The 13,533-nt window shown below is 39.5% G+C and overlaps 1 protein-coding gene across 1 annotated transcript in view; it reads left to right on the forward strand.

Annotated features, from left to right (window-relative positions):
- The window catches only part of LOC149192464 (cytoplasmic dynein 2 light intermediate chain), a 48,351-nt gene extending 41,176 nt beyond the window's left edge, over positions 1–7,175 (forward strand). The window contains exon 3 of the mRNA XM_089404610.1: positions 6,877–7,175. Coding sequence (XP_089260736.1) covers positions 6,877–6,966 — 90 coding nt within the window. The 3' untranslated portion in view covers positions 6,967–7,175. The remainder of the gene's footprint in view (positions 1–6,876) is intronic.
- The last annotated feature ends 6,358 nt before the right edge of the window (positions 7,176–13,533 follow it).

Here is a 13,533-nt window from a genome sequence, read left to right on the forward strand (position 1 = left end):
GGTCTTGTGAAGAGATATGAGCTTGGAGGGGATGAGTAAGGGGCAAATTTGTTCCTGTGATGGGAGAAGGGCCGAGAAGGCAGGACCGAGATTGTTAGAGGGCTGAGATAGCCTTTAGAGATCCAAGTGAGAAACTTGGAGTGAAGGTCAAGAAGAGACCTTGAAGGCCAAGAAGGCTTGTAATTTGGAGTCAGAGGGAGTCAGGCTTTAGAGAGATTAAGCAGGTTCAGGATGGATTTAGTCTTCAGAGGGAGTCAGTAGGCTTAGAGGGAATCAACAACTTAGAGGAAGACAACCTTTAGATTCAAGAATTCATGTTACGAGATGGCCGTGCAGGTGGGAGAGAGTAGTCTTCCAAAGGTTGTGTCATGGTAGAAGAAGGTCATGCTGGATGCTCAAGAGTGGGAGGCTTCTAGGAGCTGGATGCCTTCGAAGAAGGGTCCTTGTCATACAAAGGAAATTGCTTTTGTTTCATATGGAGCAGCTGTGGTAGCGGATCAAGGGTGGAAATGTGTTCCAGGTTCAAAGGTATAGCAACTTCTAGATGTTGTTGTGAGAATACATCCCTCACTAAGAGGGAGTGTTGATGTTTTGGGTAGCATCGGGAGTATTCTCACGTGTGGGGCAAGTGGGTTAAGTGATGGGGCTTTGCACCTATTGACACATGGTATTTTGATGACACATGGTATTCTGATAACTCATGGTATTGCACCCTTTAGAAAAGTGTAAGTACAAGGGTGAGTGATTCATTCTTGTGTTTGGCAAGAGAGAATCTTTTGGAGGAGAAGGTCGAGTGGGCCTTAGGCCTATGGATGGTCGAGAGGGCTTGTGGAGGGAAAAGAGGGCCAAAAGGACCTGTTATTGGCAAAGAGGGCCATTGTCTGCAAGGAGGGTCGTGAGTCCTAAGCAGGGTTGTTTTGAGGAAGCCGAGTAGACCTTAAGCAGACCAAGTGAGGTTGTTGAGTTTACCCTTGTTTGGGGCCCAGACAACATAGAAGGACTGAGTTTGCCTCTTGTTTAGACATCAGAGAAGGGTTGAAACTTGAGTTACAACAATGATTGGACAACTACAGGAGCAACCAATAGTGAGTAGACTGTGGCAAGTACAGTGAGCAACCAATAGTGAGCAAACTGTGGCATGGGTATTGAAGAGGGTTTCAATAGTAAAGATACATGCTTTTATGTGTAAGTTTTCACTTGTGATTTGACATGTTACTAAGCATTGTGAAAGGGCTATTTTCCTTGTATGGGAGCCCTAGATTCGTGTTGAAGGACTAATAAGAATTCTGTTTTTAGGGCTGAAGTTTTGTGTTTATTGTGCATGATTTGATTGTTAGTTTTATAAGTTTCGCCGTGCTAATTTTTTTTTGGTTAGACACATCAATGTGTTTCTGTTCATTAGTTATGCAAAGTTAATAGGAAGTTGTTACCGGATATGGTGTGTGTGCGCGCTGAGTCTAGTGCCCAAAATCTAATATAGTCCACTCTCTCCATGTGGCTATGTAGCCCCTCAACAAATCGTGCCTACAAACTTGTGTAATCCTTGCTACTTACTAGTATGAATTGTTTTGTAAAAAGCTTTGTTACAACAAATATCAAGTAAATGTGAAATAAGAAAATTCATCCCAGACAATAGAGACAAGGTGTTTGCAAAAATGGAAGTTCTAAATTATGGCAATAAAATGATCTCACAAATCAACAACTTCAACTAGAGGAGGGCTAGCCTTTATAAATTTTCTTTAAAACGACTAGTTAATGGCTAGTTGTAACTCTCTCTAGGAAAATAATATTATTTGTCATCCACATGTCGGAGACCAAGTAAAATATCAATAAATATTATATTATACTGTTTTTGGCCAACTTAACCAGTTCGATTAGGCTCACATGGCGCTTAGAAGTTCAACATATCCTTTGCTATGTCCCTAGGAGGTGAAGAGATGGGGAAATATGGCGCATGAATGCTCAACGTTCCACCAAGGAGGCTCAATGTTCCACCAACAACTATTAAGGTAGTTCGACTTGCTTGGAAAGAGGCTCCACTTGGTCCCTTAAGTTTTTATTTGCTTGCATGAAGGAATCTTTGACTCTCCAACAACTACTTTTGTGTCCACTTGCTACCAAATGGTCCTATTGACCTCCAATGCTCCTCATTTGACCTCAAATGGCCTTCAAACAACTAGTTTGTTGACCATAATGGTTAGCTTAGGGGTCTACTTAACTACCTTGAGAGATCTCCAACGTCCTTAGTTGTTTTTCTTTTATTTCACCTCATTTCGCTGCCATTTACTTTGATTTCACTTGCCACTAGTCCCATAGGCTAGAATCTATCTTTTCATTTCCCTGTCATCATCCACACATGCTGCTAATTTTATGTCATCACGCCCAAACAAGAGATCTCTAACGCCCTAGATTATCATGGAAATTTGCCACCTGCATTTTGTTTGGCTCATCTTGTAGACCACTTTTAATGTAATGCATGCAAAATTCTATAAAGTTCTGCCCTTGTTTTGCTACCTGAAATCCCAATGTGCCACTAGACCTGTTTTGACCACTTGTTTTTGCATAATGCTTTAACTATTTGGAAAATTTCAATGTGACATGTCATCTTCTCTTCATTTTCAACATTTTGAGATCAAATTGACTTTTTGACTTCTAGGAAATGTGAAATTTGAGATTGTGACACTGCCATTTTGAGAACTGTATGAGGAATACTGCAGTAAGGCTAAGGCCACATGTAGACTCTCTGAATCATAACCATGTGGTAAGATATAATTGCACCTTGAAGTAGGATGGATTGGCCCATACACTAGTGATCACCTCCACATAATTAAGGCTCCCATAAACCCCATGAGTCCTGATGAGGTCCATATAAAGTCCAATCTTATATAGGACGAAAGGAACTAGGGATGTAACCCAAAGGGACTGGCCATGGCCGATCCTCACAAGGCCTAGGACACCCAAGTACTAAAATTTAAAAGCGAAACCGGGTTTTGAACCGGAATTTGGTCGAACCAGATTAAGTGAACTAGATTTGAAAAAATACATAATAATTTTTTTTTTTTTTGAAAAAATTATTTTTAGGATTTCAAACCATGATTCCAAAGGCATTAGAGATGAAATATGCAAAGTTTGCGCATCTATATATCACCATGTAAGGGTGAATATATCAAAATGGCACCAAGTGTAGTGCGTATCAACAACAAAATACATAATCAATGAGGCTCTAAATGGCCTCTAGAGTCCAATAGCAATTCTATAGGCTATTGGGCATTGGCCTACTACAAATCACTGACCAAACTCATCACTGATTCACCACTACTAGAAATGGGATAATCAATAAGAGCTGCATAAACATCATCACTCTCAAAGTCTTTAAACTCAGATTCCTCAACCTTATGATATGGTGGAAATTGGAAAAGCTTAAAATGCCTCGTGCCTAACCAATGATTTAGGTTTGAGTGAAAGGTTCATATCCTGAACCTTCTAATATGGTAGAAAATGCTTAACATGCCTAACTAATTATTTTTGTTTGAGCGGAGGGGTACATTTTTGTTAAGACCAGGGCAGAGGAGTTCAACAATCAATACCAACAACATCAAGGTATATAAAGGGCTGTTTGCTCTTGATTAAATGCCAATTCCATACCCTCATACATGATAGAATTCAATCAAAATGTTGCAATCCTACCAATCCTAAAATCCTGAAAACTGTGAAGTTTGAGTGGATATGAAATGAAGTCTGATAAGGTTGGAACCACTCTCAAACATCCTAAAACAATTAATGGTAATGTTAAAAATTTAAGTAAAAGTATCCTTTTTATCCTTTTATTTAAGAATATTACATTACCATTGACTGCTAGCATTGCTAGGGTTGAGTTAGGATTTTTGTTTAGGTTTAGGGTTAAGGGGGGCTGTTTTGGGAGGGAACAACCCTTGGTTTCCTCCAAAACCCCACCTTGAAAACTGCTATCAAGGGTCTTGGACCCGCCGCCCCCCCCACCGTCCCCCCCGCACACACACATGTGAGATCTGATCAATTGGTTAGGGTCGGAACCAGCTAGTTACGGTTGGTTTGTACCAGTTAGGTACCAAACTTGCTGGTTTGGTACCTAATCGGTACAAACTGGCCCTCAAACTGGTTTTTTCTATTGGTTCGTTACCCAGCCCTATCTGACCAGCTGGTTTGACCGAATACCAGTTCGAATCGGTTTGTTTTAAAACTATGCTAAATACAAAGTCTCACACGGTTTTTAAAAGGCTTTTGACTTATGAACTTGGGTTTACAATGGTGATAATGCAAAGTGAAATAAATGTATGTACCCCTGCAGCCTGCTGGAATGAGGGGTAACAAAACCTAAGTGTAAATACAACATGATGGAGGATGTGTGGTTGGAGGAGCTTTATTGGCCGAGAGATGAATGGTCAAGTAAGAGATCAAAAAGTGAAGGTAAACATGTTATTTTTCTCTAGTTGCTGCTGTCGATGAAAAAGTTAATTGGAAGAAAGCCCTCAGGGAGGGTGAAAGAAAAGTGGCTTCTATATCTATGCAATACATTGCTCCTACAAACAAAGAAGAACAAGAGTATTAGTTTGTTGATCTGCCAACGTGTGGAAGAGGTGTGATTAGTGGACAAACTAGACATGACATCCATAGTATAGGGTTTTAATTATTCATGCAACATTGACCATTTTCCTGCCATTGTGTCAATGGTAAAACTAGTTGAAATTTCTAGTTCTACATCAGCCATATTGATTGTGATATGTAGAGCATTGGGTGAGGCCAGAATACTAGGGCACATGCTGAAAAGATCATGAGTAGAATAAAAGTGTCGCACAAGCATGGATGGGAAAAGGTAAGTTGATTACGTTTTGGGACAAGCAACTGTGTTTGATATTGCCATTAAGGGAGCGTGTTAGAGTGGATACATTATAATGACCATATTTTGTGATTAGGAGAACTTTATATGAAGTTACTTTATGTTGATGTAATAAAGTTAGTTAATGACAAATTAATTAGTCATTTGTTAGGTGTTGGGAACTATGACTTGGAAGTTATGTAACGTACTCATAACTTATATTTCCCACCCTATGATTGAGTCTGGGTAACAGAGCATTGCATATTGGAATAACATTGATCATCTCTCTCCTATTTGCGTATTGTGAATCTACTATTTTATATTTCTGATTTTGACACCTGGTATGCTGGGGATGATAGGAGACTCCACTGGGGACGTTCACTGCAGAAATGGGATACCTTACGTACTCCAATTATTACTGCTTTTAACTCAACTGTGAGTGCATGGTAAAATTACCACTTCAGTATTGGTAATAGTATCCCTTTGTTGTTATCAGACTAGTTGTAGAAGCAACTTATATATCTAGTTGCTTCGGTTTAGTTATGTTTTCACCCTGTTTTTTGTCAAGAATTTAAATATTTGTATCTAATAGTGAAAGATTTGATATATCCATGAAGTGGACGTAGATGGGTGGGAACCTAGTGGGAGTCAGATAAGTGTTATTGATCTAGTTTCAGCTTATTAATATTTCGAAAGTGGATATAGCCATATTTTTGTTAGATTCTAGCTTGTGGATGGCTGTATTTTCTGTAATTGAAATAGAGATTGCTGGCAAATTGGTCATTATTGTATGTGTATGGATAAATCTAGTTTTCATGGAGGGCCTTATGATTATGTTTGGCAACTTTTTGTTGTGCATCCAATTTGAGTGAGGTGGGGCATTCAAGATCTATTCAGTTCAGTCCAACTTTTCATGTTGGATCCTTTGCTAAATATAGGGTTGTTGTAAACACTATTTGCAGCTCTGCTTTAGGGCACGAGAAATTATTAGTCAACTTCCAAGTTTCAAGAGTTGTTTGACTTCATGTGCAGAGCAAGTGTAAAACCCAGTTTAAATGTAGTGAACGATGAAGACAATGCTTGTTCAGATGGTGGTAGATGCTGAAAATTAGTCCCTTTCTGCAACTAAGGAGTTTTGATGCTTACAGTAGCACAAGATCTTCATGAGTCAGATTAATAAAAAATTATGGATTGCATGCCATTTCTTCATTATCAGACAAGGTAATACAGGGTTTCTTCATAATGAATGCCTATGCTCACTTCTATATATATGTTCTGAAGACAGTTTTTTATAAAAGTTGAACCCGAGATATGTTATTTTAAACACCAAATAGGGAGGCTCACATCTATGTTCTTAAAATGATATTTTGTTAAACCTTTCAGAGCACATATTATGTTAAGTACCAAATCCTACTTTGGCTCACCAAAAGCAACTTTCAGTAGTGGACTTATTGAACAAATGATCTATTTGCAATGTAATGACCTTATATATATATATATATATATATATATATATAGTATTTCACATTTCCAGTAGATAAAGGATACATCTGTGGCTATTTTCTCATTTACACTCTCTTTTTCTTCCCGTGGATTGATTTGCACTGTCTTTGTTATGTACTTGAATATATATTTGGTGGCAACATATTATGAATGAAAATCTGGTACCCAAGGATACATTTCTGTCACTGCACCTAAATAGTCAAAGTATTTGAGTTTTCTATGGCCACTGTTATTGGGGTATCAATCCAATTCATGCCTATTGTTCAAAAGTTCATTGCTGTGCCCGCTACTGAATTTTTTTGTTCAATTCATGTGTATTGCTCCAACATCTTAGTGCTTGTTCCTTGAATCATCTCATGTATTTGATAGTGGCCTGTTTTAGTTTCCTAAAACATTTTAAATGATTTCATATGCTAACGTGCGCAGAGAGAGAGAGAGAGAGAGATGTATTGCTGGTCACTACAAACATTTGCTTAGTTTGTGAGTGCATATTTGACTTCCTGTATTTATTGTTCCAGGACGATGTCAAAGACTGGAGCATTGATGTGCTCACAGATGCATTTACAAGAGTTGAAGAGAATGTTCAGCATAACTTTAAAGACAAGTAATAACCATTTCATTCTACCTGCTATGACATTTTAAAATGGATTGTATGAACAAATAGCGAAAACAAGATATATGTATAAATCGACAGTACTTGGAAAGAAAGGATATGAAATCTAATAACATGATTGGAGGACTGTAAGGCATATTAGCCAGGTTATGATATTAAACTGATTCCTAGAAGAAATCTTTTCCTGGGAGCTCATTCAAATTATGCTTTGGTATTTCTTTCTTTTCAGTTTTCTGTGCAATTGTAGTTTCCTTTTAACAAAGGTCGCCATCATCCTGATTGTGAACAATGAGACATTCTAACACATCATGACTTAGGATTAAGTGTTGTATGGGGTTTGCATTGGGTTTTGGAAATTAATTACCATCTTTTTTGTTTCCTTTTCATAGAAATGGATTGGTAATAATTATATTGACTGGGGCTCATGGAATGTTCAGGCTTACTGCTATATTCTAAAAATAGGATAGAGTTCTCTATGCATTAGGATGTTCATATTGATTTATAGTCGAACTCTCTAAGCATCTAGTACAAAAGCATGGATATTTTGCCTGCCTGTATTGTTTAATATCTCAAGGCTAATTGAATGTTAAAGCTTAATGTTATGTTGTAAAAATTGGATATGGTTCGTTAAGCATCAGGTTGTTCATATTGATTTATAGTCTAACTCTCTCAATATCTACTACATAAGCATGAATATTTAGCTTGCCTTTCTCATCTTTAACAAATACTGACGATTAGGGAACTTACCAGTCAACTTGTAATTGCAGACCTCAAAGGTTTAGTTTCCTCAAATAGTGTTCTAAACCATGAAATAACAAGGCTATGTTGTTTGGAGTCTTTGTATTTCTGAACTCCCTTATTGATATTGCATGTCTCCTCTATCTCAACGTGTCATCTTTATGATCATTGATGCAGGCACTAGAAATTTTCTTGTACAATTAAAATTGTGCTCCTCTAGATGATATTCACCTCTGCATATAGATCCTTTGCAACTGTTATACGAAATCCATAATTCAAATGGAGATATTCCTTGTTAAAACTTTTTATGCAGTCAGAAATCACTGCAAAAGGAAAATTAACATCTGAATTGTTGAGAAGTAGCAAAGGAATGGATTCCTTGATTTGTGCCTTAATTCAAGGAATCGATCTTGTGATCTTCTTGGTCATGTACGAGTTCCATTGATGAGGACGTGTTAAAGAAGCTGTTTGACTAGTGCGAGTTTGTGGAAGACCGAGTTAATTGTCTTCTAGTGTGAGTTAAATTGGGAACTAAGTGAACTAGTGGAGTTAGCCTCCTAAATTTTAGGAGGATCCAGTCAACTAAACGTGTTGACTTTTTGTTAACTAGAAAAGCTCCAGTTCAACTCCTAATTTAGAAAACTCACTAACAATAGCCAAATCGAATTCCTTATAAGAAGATCAAAGGCACACTTGTTAATTATTATTCTTGAGCACGAGTTTGTGAGCAAGAGAGCTTGTGGAGGAACGAGCCAAGAGTTTTTGTGGGAGTTATTGTGGAGAGTATTTCTTCTTGGAAGTGAGCATAGAAATAGGGGAAATCCCTATTTAATAGGAGTTTAGCCAGCGCTAGGAAATAAAGGCATATGTCCTAAGGATTTGCACTAGGAAATAGGAGCATCTAGTGCGCATAACATGAGGAAGATCAACATCTTGCAGGTTGTTTCAAGCCTAGACTAAGGCTGAGAGATCAGATTATATGCTTTATTGAAGCAAGGTTATTTATAAGAGATTATTGCTCAAATTTTCCTCAATAAATTTTGAAACAAGTGAGTGTTTTCCTTGTTGGGTTTCCTAGAAAATTGTGTTGTTTTTATGTAGAATTGTGCATCTTATTTTGTGTTCTATTCCGCTGCTATTTGGTGGAGAAATTCTGTTTCTATGTGAAAAGAAAAATGGTTTTTAGATTGTTCATATTAGCAGATTAGAATTTCGTGGAAACTCTACATGGTATTAGAGATTTGAACAAGAATCTATCAATACATAATCTTCAATTTTGCAAGATGACAACTCACAGTTTTGGGATTGAGACAGCATGATAGGCTGGATGGTTCCTCAAATTTTGGTGTTTGAAAGGTCAGCATATTGTTTTTATTGGACGAGTTTGGGCTGAAAGAATTTGCTGAGCAAGGTGTTGCAGAACCTTCAGATCCAGACGAGTTGAGGCTCTTTTAGAGGTGTTAGCCTCCTGCTGCAGCAGGTTAATCATCTTTTATGTTCGACATTTTCACATTCCAAATATGTCGTTCTATGCATGCTGCAATGCTCCATATTTGCTACTGCCACTGCTGTGTTCCAATTTTGATAAGCAATCCATTTTTTGGTTTGAGGCAGTTTTTCAGTTGGAGGACTTCAAGCGAGGCATGTCTAACTCCCCCCTTCTTCCTCTTTCCCCAAGTCACTCACTAACTTCCCCTAAAGAGGTCAAGATCTGCTTGATATCTCTTAGTCTCATCATTTTCATATCATTTGCCTTGATGAAGATCTGCTTCACTCAAGGAATGTTCACACTTCTATCAGTGATTTTCCCCCATTGATAGCCTAAGACATCATACTTAGCGCTTTCTCTCATCATTGTCATATTAACTACTAACTCTATTATGTAAATCCCTATCTATTTCCCCTTCCCCTACTAAAACTATGTATATTACTCCCCTATATACTTATCCCCTCCCCCTGGTTGAAAGATAACCATATACATCCTCGGGAATTGCTAAGTTTATCAGAAACTCAGCAAGAACCCACACTGCCCCCCTCCAACCATCTTCCAGATGCATTTCGGACTCCTTCCGATGCATAAAGCCCTTCATCACTCCATAAACCCCTCTAATGCTTTTGATTCCTTCACAAAGCATAATTTCCCTTCATATGTATAAAAAACCATCTTTTGGCCTGGTTTCTACCTTTCCAAGGCACAAACCCTTTTAAAGGCCTAAAATCCTTCTCAAATCCATTGAAATCCTCCCAAGTGCCTTTGGAATCCTTCCAAGGCATGAATTCCTCCTTTTTGGGCCATTGGACCCCTTCCGATGGCTTATAAACCATTTAACATGCCAAAGGAGACCCCTCCGAATACAATAACCTTACCTATTTCCCAAAATGCATGCTTTGATGAGAAAGAAGTCTTTTTGGTCCCCCTCCGATGCGATATCGCAGTCGAGAGGGGGCAGTGATCAATGTTAGCCCATATATATGTTCCCCCGATGGTTTATCGCCGATCGCGACTTCGCATCGGTGTATAGCAAAGTTTGGTGCCATGTATTTAAGCCCCCACCATCCGCCGATGCGATATATGTGTTATATCGCGTATATATCATATCGCAACCTTTTTCGCATCGCTCCATTATAAAGGCCCGCCCCCGGGTTTCCCTGATTGCGATACAGCGATTAAATCGCAGCCATCCATCGCCCCCGCTCATCCGACAGTCCACATCATTTCGGCGATCGCACATATGTAAATACCCTCCACCCCGCCGATTGCCGAAATAGCGATTAAATCGCAGCCATCCATCAAGGCCCCAGATCAACGGCCCATATGTAATCGGCGATCACCCCAGGTATATTGCTCCGACTGGCCAGAGCCGATATATTATATAGCGTGGCATATAAAGCATTTTGGGTCCGTAAGGATCCCGTTGCACAGCGAAAGGGAAGGCTTCCAATATTCCGGAGCCGAAATGAAATATAATGTAGTCTTAAAAGCATTTCGGGTCCGATGGACCCATTCCAATGGAAAATCCGCCGATACGGGACCGCCGATGGGCCGGACCCGATATCAATAAAAAGTGGGCCTATAAAGGGATTTCGGGTCCGCCCTTTGTTCGCTCATCGCAAGTTTTATGTGGCCGCCCCCCCGGTCCGCCCCGATGCGAGTTAGCGATAACCGTTGGATCGGCCCGCGCCGGATCCAACGACCAGGATTTAATCAAGTGAACAGTGTCCCACCCGCCCTTGTTTTTCGCGATTTTTGCGTGTAAATGGGCATTTTGCCTGTTATAAAGGAAAATGGGCTATTTTTCATATTATTCATATTTTTGCCGCGCGCGCCTCTTCTTCAAGGGAACAGGGTCATTCTTCAATCAATTTTGATCGCTCCAAGCCCATATGAGCCCCAAAATGCAGGATTTCAGCCTCGGCATGCCTTCAGCATCCTTTCTTCCGCCAGTTTTGCAGCTTTCCATTATATTTAAATATATTTTGATCGGCCAAGCGCCGAAACTCCTCCAGAAGCCCGCAGAGGTGCCACCGCAGCTATTTCGGCCTTGAAGGCAGCTACAAAGGGGCGATTTGACAGTTAAAGCATTCGGCAGTGTGAGATAGAGCCCAAATTCGGTTTTAAAGAGTATCAGGCGAAAGATCAGTGGGAGATTTAAAGCGCCAACGCAGATGAATAATAAAGGCCCCCATCAAAGTCAATAAGGCAGTTTTGAGCCATTAAGGCTCACCAGAACAAATTAATGAGCATTAAAGCCACTTTGCAGCAGCAGAACCGCCTAACAGGAGCAGATAAGAGAATTTGAGGCCCAGATATTGCACAAACAGTGTATGAAGACACATTACAGCAGCGCTGCAAGTTCCCAAGGCACAGTTATGATAAATTGGCCAGCGCAGAGCTCAAAGGACACCATATTTACTCATGTTGGATGCTGCTGCCTCCAGCGCAGCTTAGATAGATATTTTGTGCATTTATTTCAGTACAGATTAGGTTAGAAGCAGTTATTTCATCAGATCTGTATATTGTAGATATTTTGCCTATATAAACTACCCTCTGCACTATTTTAAGGGTTGGTTGGTTGTATTTCTCATTCCAGACTTGCACTGTATATGTTGAGAACTTCTGTAATCAAAGATTGCTGGAATGTTTGCATCTGAAATGGCTGGCGGTGCTTTCAATGGCTGAAGAGCTTGATATGGAATTCTCGTGCTTGCTCATGGTTCAATAAGTCTTTCCTCCCTCTGTTTATCAGTTTATATGTATCAGTATCATCTATATATCACAATCTAAGTTGCAAGAAAAAGTAATAGGTCAGAACTGGCTTTCATACCCTCTGTGCTCAATTCTTGTAACCTTTCTATGTTTTCCTCTGAATTAGTGATGAATATGCATACTTAATTGAACATGTTTAAGCTATTTCCTTCATTATATGAATGATTGTTTAGGAATCCTTCATTGCTCCTACATAGTCTTCATTCACTTTCCCTCTTTGGCTGGATGAGAGATCCTTAATTGCCTCTCATCCCCTGACCTCCATTCCATCTTGTTCCAGCATTAATCATTGTGCCATGTGTAGCTGTTCTGCTCCATATTCCCCTCTTCTGCCAAGGAAAACACACCCTTCAGTTCACATTCATTGACTCCATGCCCAATGGTTTGAACTTCTCATACTTTGCAGTCCAACTCCGCTTGAATACTTCAACCATCCCACCAAACTCAATCAAAACCCTTGCACCTCATATCTAGCCTAAAATCATCCCTTAAACAAAGCTAAATCATAAAGAGAGAGCCCTCTCTGACTGCAGGTAGGCTAGGACCTGCAGCCCAAAGATTGGTTTGTGGTTACCTCGGCCGTATCCCTTTAGGAGTCAAAAGGGACAACCTGAGTGATAACATAATGGCGACTCCGCTGGGGACCTGAATCATTTGTTTATTAGTGTAAATCCTCAATTTTGACCAGTTTGCCTTGTTTTCTGGAGAAAGTGTTCCTTTTCTTCAGAGCTTTTCATGTTTAGCTCTGATCTGTGACGGTGGACTGAGATCAGGCACTTCAAGGTTAATTCATCCACCTGGCGACTCCACATCATCCTCATAATAAAGACTCCGCTGGAGAAATGAACCCGAAGGAATTATATAAGCAGATCAGGCTCTTGACTTGGATTATCATCCAAGAGATCATGTTCTTTCTCTTGCACCTGGTTTTGTTGTGCATATTGTATTTTAAAGACGATTTTATATTAGATTTTTATGTTCTTTCTTTGGAAAATGTTGTTGAAAAGCCTCCTTGCACATCAGAACAGCAGTCCTCAAATGCTGTTGAAGATCATCATACAGCCAAGGAGGAACCAAAAATAGAGCCCAGTCTTCCAATCCCTGTACATACTCCCGTGCCTCGTAAAGTTCCTGATAGATATAAGCCTCTCATTTTGCCTCCTGTGCTGAATCCTTTGCCTGCAAATCATCCTGAATATCTCCCTAGATTTGATGGAGAGAATGGTATTACTGCCCAGAAACATATCCAGGCTTTTGAAGATTATCTTAATATATTTGAAGTGGAAGATGAAGATGTCAGTCTTAGACTATTTGCCCTTTCTTTGCAAAGCGAAGTTAGGACTTGGTTTAAAGCATTGCCTAAGGCCAGCATCTCTAATCTTCAGCAGTGTTCCAAGCTTTTCCTTGATAGATGGATGATCAAAGTTAGTTTCCTCTCGCTCATTGAAGAATATAATCAGTTAGAAAGGCATCCAAATGAATCTGTTCAGCAATTTTCTGATCGATTCAATCAAGTCTATCAGTCCATGCCTTTGAATATAAGACCTCCCCCTGATT

Source organism: Pinus tabuliformis, chromosome 2_2 (genome assembly GCF_031772625.1).
Source record: "Pinus tabuliformis cultivar Carrire ecotype Pingquan chromosome 2_2, CPIR1, whole genome shotgun sequence".
In the NCBI taxonomy this organism is placed as follows: Eukaryota; Viridiplantae; Streptophyta; class Pinopsida; order Pinales; family Pinaceae; genus Pinus; species Pinus tabuliformis.